The sequence below is a fragment of the Macaca thibetana genome, chromosome 13, assembly GCF_024542745.1.
Source record: "Macaca thibetana thibetana isolate TM-01 chromosome 13, ASM2454274v1, whole genome shotgun sequence".
In the NCBI taxonomy this organism is placed as follows: Eukaryota; Metazoa; Chordata; class Mammalia; order Primates; family Cercopithecidae; genus Macaca; species Macaca thibetana.
In genome coordinates this window covers 83,521,461-83,536,277 of record NC_065590.1, presented here as the reverse complement: position 1 = coordinate 83,536,277, position 14,817 = coordinate 83,521,461, and the positions used below count along the sequence as shown (strand labels likewise).

General features: G+C 37.9%; 1 protein-coding gene across 8 annotated transcripts in view; it reads right to left on the bottom strand.

Annotated features, from left to right (window-relative positions):
• ATAD2B (ATPase family AAA domain containing 2B) overlaps positions 1–14,817 on the bottom strand; it is a 174,571-nt gene that overhangs the window by 15,773 nt on the left and 143,981 nt on the right. For all 8 annotated transcript variants that reach the window (XM_050753564.1, XM_050753568.1, XM_050753572.1 and 5 more), the window contains one exon: positions 1,231–1,353. In XM_050753564.1, coding sequence (XP_050609521.1) covers positions 1,231–1,353 — 123 coding nt within the window. The remainder of the gene's footprint in view (positions 1–1,230; positions 1,354–14,817) is intronic.

Sequence of the window (14,817 nt, the reverse complement as noted above, 5' to 3'; positions counted from 1 at the left end):
TAAAATCCTTCAATTATTTCTATTGCCTATGGCTATCAAACTGTAGTGTACATAAAATCTCTTAGGTAGTTTGTTCAAATAAAGATTTCTTGGCCTTAATATTCTCAGAGAATCTAATTCATAGGTCTAAGCTAATGGTAATAGGCAGACATTTTTGAAAACACTGATCTACAAGATAAAGTACAAACTCCTTAGCATGGCATTGATTTATTCAAATATTTACCAAAAACCTGTTTTATATCAGACTGGGTTCTAGGGATTGAAGTAAAGCTATAAACAAGACATCTGAAGTGCTGATACCCTAAATAAGGAGGACATGACAAAAAATAATAATAATAATATAATGCCAAATGCTACCAAAGCCTCTATTAGATTAGGTGGTCAGGGAAAAGCTCTCTAAAAAGGTAGAAGAAAAGTTTCTTCATAATCTTTGTGTCCTGGACCCCGCACCTCTTGAGCCCTATTTCCAGCATTCTGTATATCTTTAGCAATACCAGTTTAAAGATCTTCTAACACACATCAAGCTATTTCACACCTGTGTGCCTTTACATATGCTATTGTTTTCTCTGTTTGCAATACACCTCCTCCTCCTCTGTCACTGCCTCCCTAGTCCATTAAAAAGAACACTTCTATATTCACTCCTTACTCTGGTTCCCTACTAGGAGGTCTCTCGTCTCTGTGATCTGAACATGCTTCAACTAGTGCATACAACACACTGTACTTGATTTGTTTTACATTTCTCTCTCTCCTACTAAAACGTGAGTTCCTCAAGGACAAGATTATAAACTGAATCAACAAACCACAATTGCTAATTCTGTGTTTCTAATAACAAAATTGCATATAAATTTCACTAGAGTGGGAAAAACAGTATTCCTAAACATGTTTTTAAAGTACCAGAAAGTAAACTGATGAAAAATAAAACCTTTCCATATCTAATATCTAAATCCATTTAGAAATCAATTCTTAAAAAAGATATGCTCCTACAAAACAAATTTCACTAAGAAACACTTCATTTCTGTAATACTCACCATCACACTAAAACTTTCACAGTAGGTAAAGTTGGAAAGTATCTTTGAGAATTTACATAACACATTAGTATCAGAAATTAAATACATACATTAAATACGTTACTTTCATAATACCAGCAACCCTAAAGAAACATCATTGAAGGACTCTTGGCCTGAACAGAGCACACGAGGCTTCAGTGCCAAGTTTATTTCTACAACTTACCTCTTTTTATTCTTGCTTCCTTAATTTCCTCACAAAGTTTATTAAATTCTGGATCTAATTCAGCCGCAATGATAGCATGTGCAGTGTCCTTCAGGGTACAAGCCCTGTGCCTAATTATTTTATCTGTTAAAACAGTTGGCATACATTTATTATAGAAACAAAATAACATTAACAAAGGACATCTTAAAAAGTAAAAGAATACAAACAAAATTATAAAAAGCATTGCTAGGTGAGAAAAAGTTCATTTAAAGTATGGGTAAAAAATAAATATACTAAGCTACTCAGTCAGGTTAGTAATTCTCTGAAAATTATACTTGAAGAACCTGGAAGGACTAAACCTATTACCATTTCTGAAGCAGTGTGGAGAATTACAAGAAAAAGATACCTACGGCTTTTAAATTTCTGAAAACAGAAATATGTGATTTTCAGTAAAAATTTAAAAAGTTTAGAGGATATTCACTAAATGCCCAGCCCCAGAGTTGTCAGAGATTAATATTAAGAATTCAAAAAATCTTAAATTTCTCCTAAGTTGACATTGGTCAAAACTATGATAAAGAATGCAATATATCCTAAAGGTGACTTATTTTTTTAAATGTGACAAAAACAGAGACATACAGAAAGACTTTCTAAGCTAAAGGGCGCAAGATGGTATATACATTGTAGGCAATCCAGGAGAGAAGCATAAACACAGTTCCAGGCAAACTATACCTAAAAATGGTACTAAAAGAAGAGTCTCTGCTTCACACTAATCCAGAAGTTCCCATTCATAAACAATACAATATAAACAGTGCCCCCTATGCCTGCGCAACTCAGAAATATGAAAAGGCAAGTAATATATCAAGTAACTAATATTCTAACAGTATCAAGAGCAAGAATCCAAAGTTCCAAAACATCATTTGCTTTTTCCTCTCTAGTAAAGGCAAACAGTATACACAAAGTTACAGAGATACTTTATAACTTTTCTGATTTGAAAGTGATTATGGCTCACTGTGGTAATCTTACAAAACCAAACATGCACCACTCAAAGGCAACCACTGATATATTTACTTCCAACACATTTTCTCTAAACATTCACTCAACAAATGTTGATTGCACCAGGGAAAGCTGGATGGTGGCCACCCGCAGCAGTGAACAAAACATACATGATATCAACTTTCAAGGACTTTTTCAGACCACTACAGGAACAAATAATCTCCCATACATCCAACTTAACACCTCCTCCCTCCAAAAAAGAAAAAACCCAGAAGCAAAACACCCTGAATAACAGCTATGAAGAAAACCTACAGGGTACTGGTGTGGGTTCCAATCTAGATTGAGCAAGTCAGGAAGAAGTCTCTCTGAAGAAGAGGCATTTAAACTGACACTTGAAGCACAGACTGAAGTAGCTACTGAAAGATTAAGCGAGGAAAAAAAAATACTAGTGCAGGTTCAGAAAATACCATGTGAGAAAATCCTGTAGTAAAAAGAGTTTGGAGATTTCAAGAAACTGAAATGCAGCCAGTGTAGTATTATGAGTTCTAAATTTCTTTTCAAAGAATCAGTATGTCAGCATGTTCAATTCTCTGCCTTCTACTTACATACTTAACTTCCTCATAAAGCAAGCTTTTTCATTACCTGCTCCACCCTGACTCATTCTGATTATCTACTCCACTCTGACTCATTCCGATTACCTGATCCACCCTGACTCATTCCAGTTACCTACTCCATCCTGACTCATTTTGATTACCTGCTCTGTCATACCCATTTTTCCCGCCAAACCACTTACCCGGTCATTCTCCTTAGCCAATCAGAATTAGTTTAGCCTGTGCGGTCTAACCCTAGCCAATAAGGGAACAACACAGAAGCAGGGGCTACATGCATCAGGAATAAGAACCCCTTCCCCTCCCTTGTCCAAGTGGGTGCCCACCATTGCTCCATTTATAAGGGCGCACCCTTCTATAGAAGTACCTTGCCTTGCTGAGAATTAAAAAGAAAATTTTATATTTGAGTGCTATTTTTTTTGCAGCACTGAAACTTTATTTATAACAGTAGTCAGAACATAATAAGCAAGAGGAAAAGAGGAACTGATCATATTAAAATGATTTTAGATTGTATCCTAAGAGCAATGCAAATCGTTGAAAAGATCTGCTGTGGCTGTTTTCTGATCACTGGATTGAGGGGAGTCAAGAATAACACCAAGGGGCTTTTAGTGAGAGGATGATGACTTGAACTGGGGTAATGGTAGTGGTGAAAGACGAGATTACAAATTTGAAATGTGCTCTCAATGACACAACTTGGTGATAAAGTAGATAAGAGGTTAACATAAATATCAAAGATGATTTCCTAGCTTCTTGCATGAAAAACGGGGAGATGGGCATACTATTTATAAAGATGCAAAAAAAAAAAAAAAAACCCACAAGAAAACAAAACCAGAATAGAGAGGAAAGGAGGAAAAGAAGTTAGAGATTAATTTTAAAGAGTTTAGCTTCAGGGATTTCAGTGTGGAGATGCCTAAAAAATATCCCACTGGAGATACCATGTAGGCACATGAATATGTGTCTCAACAATTCTCTTTATGAACAAAAAACACAATGATTTTGTAATCTGATTTAGTACACATTGTACTTCCCTAAGTTTGCTTAAAAATAGATCTATTGAAGCATAATAGACATATAAGTTGCTCATACTTGAAGTATATAATTTGATACATTTTGACATAAGCACACATCCATAACATTACCACAACAATAAAGATAACAAATGGGCCAGGGAGGTGGTAGTTCCTGTAGTCAAAGTACTTTGGGAGGGAAAGGCAGGAGGACTGCTTAAGCCCAGGAGTTTGAGACCAGCCTGGGCAACATGGCGAGCCACCATGTCTACAAAAACTACAAAACTTAGGCAAGCATGGTGGTGCATGGCTGTGGTCCCAGCTACTTGAGAGGCTGAAGCATGAGGATCGCTTGAGCCCAAGGAAGTCGAGGCTGCAGTGAGTCACGTTCATACCACTGCACTCCAACCTGGGCAACAAGGCAAGATCCTGTCTCATGAAAAAAAAAAAAAAAAAGGCCAATGAGCATATCTATCATCACCAAAAGTTTCCTGGGACCCTTGGTCTTCCTCCCTTTGCCCTTCCCCATAGCCCTCTATTCCCAAGCAATGAAGGATCTGCTTTCTCTTGCTATAGATCAGTTTATATTTTCTAGAATTATATATACGAGTGGAATCACAAAGATTATTTTTAATCAGGATTCTTTCACTCAGCATAATTATTTAAGCACAAAAATAATTATTTGTCCCTATTTTTGCATGTATCTGTACTTCATTATTTGTTAGTGCTGAATACTAATCCATTATATGGGTATAACACAATTTGTTTATCCATTCACATGCTGGTGGACATTAGGGATAATTCTGGGTTTTGGCTATTATAAACAAAGTCACTATAAACACTGATGAACAAACCTTTGTATGGAAATATACATGTTAATTTTCCTTGTGTTAATACTAAGGGGTGGAATGGCTAGGTCAAATGATAAGTACGGCTCTCCAGCAACCGCAGGGGATTGGTTCCAGGACTCCATCTCCCCTTGGATATCAAATTCCCAGACGCTTACATCTCTCATATAAAATGAGGTAGTGGCCGGGCACAGGGGCTCATGCCTATAATCCCAGCACTTTGGGAGGCTGAGATGGGTGGATCACGAGGTCAGGAGTTCAAGACCAGCCTGGACAATTTGGTGAAACCCCATCTCTACTAAAAATGCAAAAAAATTAGCCGGACATGGAGGCAGGCACCTGTAATCCCAGCTACTCAGGAGGCTGAGGCAGAGAATTGCCTGAACCTGGGAGGCGGAGGTTGTAGTGAGCCGAGATCACGCCACTGCACTCCAGCCTGGGTGAAAGCAAAACAGAATCTCTAAATAAATAAATAAATAAATAAAAAGAGGTAGTACAGTCAGCCCTTTGTATCCACAGGTTCCAAAGCAGATATGGAGAGACGACTATAATGCATGTTAAACGTTCTAAGAAACTTCTAGATTGTTTTCCAAGTCAGTTGTACCATTTTACATTCCTACCACAGTGCATCACAGTTCCAGTTACTCCATATCCTTGATTATATTTGATATGGTCTTCTCAGTTTCAGACGATCCTTAGAGGTGTTTAATGGTGTCTCATTCTGTTGCCCAGGATGGAGTACAGTGGCACAATCTCAGCTCACTGCATCCTCTGCCTCCTGAGTAGCTGGGATTACAAGTGTGTGCCACCCCACCCAGCTAATTTTTGTATATTTAGTAGAGACAGGGATTCACCATGTTGTCCAGGCTGGTCTTGAACCCCTGACCTCAGCTGATCCGCCCACCTTGGCCTCCCAAAGTGCTAGGATTACAGGCATGAGCAACCGCACCCGGCCTCATTGTGGTCTTAATTTGCATTTCACTAAAGATTAATGAGGTCAGCTGGGTGAGGTAGCTCACACCTGTAATCCCAGCACTTTGGAAGACCAAGGCGGGTGGATCACCCGAGGTCAGGAGTTTGAGACCAGCCTGGCCAAAACGGTGAAACCCCATCTCTACTAAAAATATATTTTAAAAAAGCCGGGCATGGTGGTGTGTGCCTGTAATCTCAGCTACTTGGGAGGCTGAGGCAGGAGAATCGCTTGAACCCAGGAGGTGGAGGTTGCTGTGAGCTGAGATCACACCACTGCACTCCAGCCTAGGTGACAGAGTGAGACTCCGTCTCCATAAATAAATAAATAAGATTAATGAGGTTGAGTATCTTTTCATGTGTATATTTGTCTTCTGTATATCTTCTTTGGTAAAGTGTCTTCAGCTCTTATGTCCATTATTTAAATTGGGTTATTATTAAATTCTGAGACTTAATATTCTGGCTATAGGTTTTAAGCTCTTGTATTTAGGTATGTGATCCATTGTGAGTCAACTTTTGTATACAAAGGTCTTTTTTTGCATGCTGATATCCAATTGTTCCAACACTATCTGTTGAAATTAATCTACTTTCTTAATTGAACTGACTTTATATCTTTGTTAAAAAGCAATTGATCCTCTATGTGTGCATCTATTTCAGGACTCTATGCTATTTCATTGACCTACTTGTCAAACTTCATGCCAATATACACTGTCTAGATTAGTGTAACTTTGTGAGTCTTACAATAAAGTAGTATTAAGTCTTCCAACTGTTTTTATTTTTCAAAGTTGTTTTGACTATTCTAGGTCCTTTTCATCTTTATATGAATTTTAGAATCAGTTTGTCAATTTCTATCAAATGCCTGCTGGAATTCTGATTGGATGGTGTTGAACCTGTGGTTCAATCTGGGGAGAAATTACATCTTCATAATGGTTAGTCTTCCAATCCATAAGCCATGACATATATCTCCATTTATTTGGGTCTTCTTTAATTTTTCTCATCAAAGTTTTATAGTTTTTAATGTATAAGTCTTACTTACATGCCTTTTGTCAGATTTATCTATATTTCATGTTATTGTTTGATGTTATTTCAATTTTCTGTTTGTTGCTAGTATATAGAAAAACAAGTGTTTTACATACTGATCCTGTCTCCTGCAACCCTAACTTCACTTATATGTTCTAATAGCTTCTTTAAATATTCCATAGGATTTTCTATGTAGACATCATATGTCTACAAACAACAGTTTTACTTCTTTCTTTCTGGAAGTAGGGATGCCTTTATTTCTTTTTCTTACCTTATTGCATTGGCTGAAAGCTCCGGTTTAATGTTGGATAGAATTGGTAAAAGCAGACATCCTGGTCATGCTTCTGATCTTAAGGAGAAAGTACTTACTCTTTCATCACTAGTATGATGAGAACTGTAGGCTTTTTGTAGACATCATTTATCATTGAACTGAAAAGCGGGGATGGGGGAAAAATTTTGTTCCAGTAAAAACATTTGACTTACAAATACAGGCTGTCAGCTTGATGATAGTCTGCTGACCCCTGGTTTAGAGCATTTACTTTTAATGTGATATATGTGATTGTTGATATGGTCGCTATTTATTTTCTACTCGTCTTATATGTTCTTTGTTCCCCTTTTCCTCTTTTTCTCACTTCTCTTGGAATTACTATATACCTTTTTATTATTCCATTTTATCTCCTTGTTGATTTATTAGCTCTAACTCTATTGCAGCCCCTGTGTGAACTTCAAGGAATATTCCCTCTCCTTTTCTGGCCTCAGATAGGTTTCTCACACATATGCACTAACCAGTACTTAGTTAAACACTAGGGTAGGACCTCCTGGAGATAGCCGCAGTGTTCTCTCTGTGCAGCTTTCTTCTTTCTGGTAATCTTCCCTACAAACGCAAACCACCGTGGCCTCTTCAGATTCCCAGGTCTGGCTCCTCAATTCAGAGGATCTCCAGAATATGCCTGGGTTGCTCCTCCTGGGGCTGGTATCTGGAAATTGTCTCCAGGCAACCACACTGCTCCTCTTACTTGTTTCTATCTTTTGGGAATCACTGTCCTGTGTTGCCTGGTGTCTAATGCTTTCCAAAGAGTTTTTCTTTAAATATATTTTGTTCATTTTTTTTTTTCATTGTTTCATGTGAGGGGGTAAATAAATCGAATCCCTTTTACTCCATCTTGGCCTGAAGAAGAAAAGAAGAAGTCTCCTGGTGTCTTTTAAATACTCTTTGAAAACCAAACTTTAATAGTTGTCCAACAATCCAAAGTAGGATGTGCTTTAATTTTTCAAAAGTATTGTTCTCTTTTTGGAAGTTTTAAATTACTTCTAATTCTAGCTACTATAAATAAAAAAACTACAATGAACGTCAACATCCTTAGAAGTAGCTATACTTTCAAGTAGACAATACAATGTGTGTAGACTATGCAATACCACAACTTTCCACCACTGGCTTTCTACCTCGGCTTGAATGAAGAGAAACTAAAAAAGAGGTAAGATTAAATCTAAAGGCATGGATCTGGCATATTATCTCTAAAATAACTCAATGATTGGTCTTTCTGCTTTTTATAAAGTATATCTTCTATCCCAACACTACCCTAAATTAAGCAAGAAAAAAGAATAAATGAAGGAAAAAAAAATTCCATAAAAATTTCCCACTAGTATGGAAGACAAGGAATATATTCTTTTAAAAAAATCTGCATTTGAGAGGGGACACTCCTTTTTTGGGGAGATGGGGGTGGAGGTACAAGGTCTCACTCTGTTACCCAAGCTAGAATGCAGTGGAACGATCATGGCTTATAGCAGCATCAACCTCCTGGGCTCAAACAATCCTCTCTGCCTTAGTGCCCCGAGCAGCTATTAATAGGACCACAGGCATGCGCCACCACGCCCGGCTAATTTTTGTATTTTTTGTAGAGATGGTGTCTGGCCATGTTGCCCAGGTCACATGCTGGTCTCACATTCCTGGGCTCAAGCGATCTGCCCACCTCGGTCTCCCAAAGTGCTGGGATTACAGGTGTGGGCCACTGCGCCTGGCCAGGGCATTGCTTTTTCATGTGCCTATCATTACAGTTTTCAATCATTGTTTAGAAGAGTGTCTAAGATTACACATAGCATATAATCACAAACTTAAAGAATATTAAAACTAGAAGGGATGTCTATGATAATCCTAGGTTCTTAATCTTTTTGACCTGGATCCTTATAAGAACAGAATATGGCTGGGCATCATGGCTCACATCTGTAATCTCAACACTTTAGGAAACTGAGGCAGGAGGATTGCTTGAGGCCAGGAGTTTGAGACCAGCCTGGGCAACATATGGAGACTCCATCTCTACAAAAAATTAAAAAGTTAGCCAGTATTGGTGGCTCATATGGTCCCAGCTATTCAGGAGGCTGAAGTGGGAAGATAACTTGAGCCAGGGAGGTCGGTGGCTCAAGTCAGCTATGATGGCTACAGTGAGCGATGATCGCACCACTGCACTCCAGACTAGGCAACAGAGTGAGACCCCATCTTGGGGGAGGGAAAAAAAAGAAGAGAATAAAAGTTGAAAACTGCACATGAATATAATTTTGTTTGCGGATTCAAAGACTCATTCATCATTTAAAACTCTAGGTTTAAAATCATGTGGGAATAGAAACTACATATTTATGAGTTTCTACTCTGTCTCATACTTTAAGATTTTAAGATTGTACAAATCCATGAAATTTGCAAGTTACATGAGCACAGCAAAAAAAACCCACATATTGGCTTTGAAGTCAAGACAGCTCTCAATCCATTCAGTTGTGCCATATAACATCTGTGGGTTTGCACACGGATTATATAACCTTTCTGAGCCCCAATCTCCTCATCTATAAAATAAAGATATTACCACTTACATTTGTCTTCAGCAAAAAGTAATTGCTACTTAGGACATATAGATGAGTATCTATAAAATTAACAGAAGCACTACTTTAATGAAAGTAACAGCAATTTCACTGTGTTGATGTTTCTTTTGTAATTGGTAAACTTTTACTTTTAGTTCATTATGAAGAAAAAAAAAATCCCAGAAGTACATTAGCTGAGGTTTTGTTCAATAAAATTATTAAGAGTAACCATATTTTTAAGAAAAGCTAATTTTCATGTTATGATTTTTCATCCCAAATAATTTCATAAATAAGAAATTTGGCTGGGCATGGTGGCTCACACCTGTAATCTCAACACTTTGGGAGGATGCAGCAAGAGGATCACTTGAAGAGTTTGAGACCAGCATAGTCAACATAGCAAGACCCCATCTATACAAAAATATTTTAAAATTAGCCAGGCATGGTGGTAAGTCCTGTAGCTGTAGTCCTAGCTACTCGAGGGGGCTGAGGTGGGAGGATCACTGGTGCCCAGGAGGTCAAGGCTGCAGTGAACCAAGATCATGCCATTGCACTCAGGTCCAGGCAACAGCGTGAGACCTTGTCTCCAAAAAAACAAAAAATAAAAAAAAATTTAACTATATTTACTGGTTCGGGTCATATTTACATATTATTAGCATTTGTGCATATTTCTACATAATGTTACCATGTCTCCATTTTATAATTTCTACCTAATCTGAGATTCCTTGAGTTAGTATCTAAAAATAGAGGTTAGGCACAGAGGCTCACATCTGTAATCTCAACACTTTGGAAGGCCGAGGCGGGTGGATCACCTGAGGACCGGAGTTCGAGACCAGCCTGACCAACATGGTGAAATCCCATCTCTACTAAAAATACAAAAATTAGCCGGACATGGTGGCGCATGCCTATAATCCCAGGTACTCAGGAGGTTGAGGCAGGAGAACTGCTTGAACCTGGGAGGTGGGGATTGCAGTGAGCTGAGATCGTGCCACTGTGCTCCAGCCTGGGCAACAAGAGCAAAACTCTGTCTCAAATAAGTAAATAAAATAAAAATAGAATAATGAATAACATTTACTCATTGGCCACATTTATTAAGAATATGCTCTACACAAGATGCCTATATAGATCCTGTTCTCAATAGGCTTTGAGTCTAAAACAAGGGGTAAGGATACGTAAACAAATAACTATGGGTAAAAAAGGAATAAACGTCTCAGAAAAGTTACATTATGAGATTCAGAGATGAAGGGGTTACTTACAACTGGAAGGAAATCAGAAAAATCTTTCATGAACTTAGCATTTTAGTATTCCTTGAAAGGTAGGTGAATTTTTTTTTTTTTTTTAAGACGGAGTCTTGCTCTGTCGCCAGGCTGGAGGGCAATCTTGGCTAACTGCAACCTCCGCCTCCTGGATTCAAGCGATTCTCCTGCCTCAGCAGGAGTACAGGCACACACCACCACACCCAGCTAATTTTTGTATTTTTAGTAGATATGCGATTTCACCATGTTAGCCAGGATGGTCTCGACCTCTTGCCCTCATGATCCGCCCGCCTTGAGCTCCCAAACTGCTGGGCGTGAGCCACCGCGCCCGGCCAGGTAGGTGAAATTTAAAAAATATAGGTGCTTTCAAAAGCTACGTGCTTTTCAAAAGTACATTTTCTTGTATGTTACTTATACCTCAATAAAACTGATTTAAAAAGAAAAACATGTAAATACTCCCAGTAGAGGGGACACATTTGACAAAAGTACTGAAAGAATAAGACTGGGACTTACACTGGGCAAGAACTGGGACCCATATTTCCCAGAAAAGGGGCCCTCCTGGGCGCCTCTCTCTTCTCATTCTACACACTGTCTATGAAATCTCATTCACTCCTCCTCAATGATGACTCCCAACTATACCTCCTGCCCACTTCTTTTAACCTCCAGAACCACATATACAACTAGTAATCTCAGCAGTTTGGGAAGCCAAGACGGGCGGATCACGAGGTCAAGAGATCGAGACCATCCTGGCCAACATGGTGAAACCCCATCTCTACTAAAAATACAAAAATTAGCTAGGCATGGCAGTACACGCCTGTAGTCCCAGCTACTGGGGAGGCTGAGGCAGGAGAATTACTTGAACCCAGGAGGCAGAGGGTGCAGTCAGCCAAGATCGCACCACTGTACTCCAGCCTGGCAACAGAACAAGACTCTGTCTCATAAATAAATAAATAAATAAATAAATAAATAAATAAATAAAGTCTGCATTTTGTCTGGGTGTACCAAATATAACTCATACTAACACGTCCCAAATTGAATTTCACATCCTGCCCATAAATCTGTTCCTCCATTGGTTTACCTTCCCAGATTTCCTCTATCCAGACCAAAACCTCAAGGATCATTCTAGGTTTTTGTCCGCCATATTTAAATGGTTGATCACTAAGACCTCTACATTCAATCCCTGCAGCCACTGCAATTAAATCTTAACTGATGTTCCAACCTCCATCAAGTGGTAACTCCCTTGACCTCTACCCCAAATTTGATACTAAAAGGTCAAGGCTGTGTCTTAACCATCTGTATATCTCTAGCCTTAAATAGGATTTATACACAGAGAATATTTAATAAATAGAGGCTCAATAAATGTTGAGTCAGTGAGTAGAGAAGTAAATTAGTTTCCCACTACTCCTCCATGGAGGCACTCTATTCTCCAGATTTGTTGTTTTCATACCTTTGTTTCCTCAGCCTGGAATCAATGCCCTTCCCAATCTTGCTAATCTCCAAGTAGTGTCTTCTCTTCTGTGCTCCACTAACCCAGTAACATATTTCTAATAAAGTCCTTATGATACTGTCTTATAATTATCTGCTGGCACCTTAAGACATTATTCATGATTGCCACCTCTATGATATCCCTTTATCTTAATATTTATTACAATCACCAATAATTTGATTAGTGTATTTATCATCTCTAAAAATTGATGACTTTCTATATAGTAGGGATTGTGTTTCATATATCTGTTACAGGCTGAACTGCGTCTCCTCAAAATTTATATGTGGAAAGCTTAACTCCCAGTACCTTAAAATATGACTGTATTTGGAGACAAGGCCTTTAAAAAGATAATTAAAATAAAATGAGGACATATGGGTGGGTTCCAATCTGACTGATGTCCTTATAAGGAGAGAAAATTTGGATACACCAAGAGACACCAAGGGCACACAGGCATAGGGAAAAGGCCATGTAAGGACAAAGAGAGAAGGAGGCCGCCATCTGCAAGCCAAGAAAAGAGGCCTCAGGAGAAACCAAACTTGCTGACACTTTTATTTTGAATTGATAACCTCCAGAACTGTGAGAAAATTAATTTCTGTTATATTTTGTTATGGTAGCGCTAGTAAGCTAATACAATTACATACAGAATAAAGCCTGCCACATAGTAGTTATCCAGTAGGCATTATGGATCTACCATAACACTGATTTTATATATATATAAATATATATATATAAATAAATATATATATAAATATATATATATATATATATAAAAATCTTTATATATATATAAATAAAATCTTGGTCTCAAAAGGCAAGAATTGTCATAGTCATCTTTGTAGTCTAGGCATCCAGCTCAGTAATTAGCAGATAGTATTCATAAACACTAATGGAAAAATGAATGAGTTTGGTTGAAACAACTCATGAAATAGAACTATGGCAGATAAATTTAGAAATGTATTAAGAGCAGAACACAGAGGGCTCCAAAATTTTGGGTGAATCTGGGGGCTTTAATCCTATGCAATTGGTACAACACAGAAGATTCTGAGGAAACTAAAAGATTAGGGCCAAAATTTCAGCAAAACTTGTCAAATGATGGTATGTAGCATATGAACAGGCCTGGGGAATATAGGAGGGGTACACTGCAAGACCAAAAACGGGGATGAGCCAAACATAATATATCATGTATCTATGTATCTATAGTGTAGTAATTAGGGCCAAATATCTGATACTGGTCACATTTAGAACACAGGTCAATTTCTCCTTGTTCCCATCATTTAATTTCTGTTCCCATCATCCTCAAGGGAGAGAATCTGGGTCAATAGTTAGGCAACATGTATATCTTTCAAAATGTTGGCTTCTGTCTTCTATGTATATGTTAGTTTTTCCCCCAAATGGCCAAGTGTTCTGCAAAAGAGAACACTATAAGCTTCCAAATACTCATGAGAACTTGTAAACGTAATACAACATTCATGTAATTTCCACTTGCTATACAACACACCCTGAGGATGTTTTTCTGGAATATAACAAGTGGTTCTGTTGCTAAGAAAAAAAAAAAAAGAGGTTGCTTGATGAAAGATATGAAAAAAATCTAAACACAGCCAAAATAATACCTTTGAACTATACCACTTTTTATATCAGAACAAGTGAAGGAAGAAAGTTACAAGTGTACCGTGTTAACTCTGTGAGACAGAGCCATATTCTTTCATTGTGGAACTGCATTTTGTAGCAGAATGTTATTATGCACCAGAAATCATTACTTCTTCCTTAAAATATTAATATCAACATGGTTATAACTAATTACTTAGGGGGGGAAAATATGGATTGATCTTCTCAACTGGCTTTTTCTAAGCACTTAAATTCATTTTCACTACCAGCTCTTAGATTTGTTTCAAAATGAACTAAATTTAAAGTATGGTCCAGGGAATGTAATAAGGACAAAGTATAGAGGGTCATTCTAGAGCAAATACGTAGGTACCTGCTAAGAAATCAACTTATAAAAAAATTAAAGCACAATTTAAATAATTATGATCATAAGAATACAAATACCAACAGCTAACCTTTATGGAACTCTTACCATGTCCCAGCTACCCCACTCAAGGCTTAAGATATTTAGGATGAACCATATGAAAACAGCAATTTCATAAGGTTCAACCTAATACACTTTCTCATTTAATTCTTACAACTACCCCAATTAAAGAATGTTGTTATCATCCCCATTTTACAGATGAGGAAACTAAAATTTAGAGGGCTTAACTTGATCAAAGTTAAAGAGCTAGGAAATAGGAGAAATGGGACTAAAACCTAGGTCTGAATCCAAAGCCCACATTCTCATTACATATTACACAATAACAGCAGTCTCTGTGTCTTGAAAACCAGGCTGAAGGTGTAGGTACACACTGCCCAAAGCCACTACATAGACAGTTGTGCGGGCTGTACCCTCACAAAGGACCCCAGCAAGGGAAGGGAGTGAAATGGGGCTGACATCCAGCCCATGCTTCACTATCCATCCTGTTACAGGATGGCATCCAACTGAAGAATGAGGTTCTCTCACTTACCAAAAATTGCTACATTGGCTTA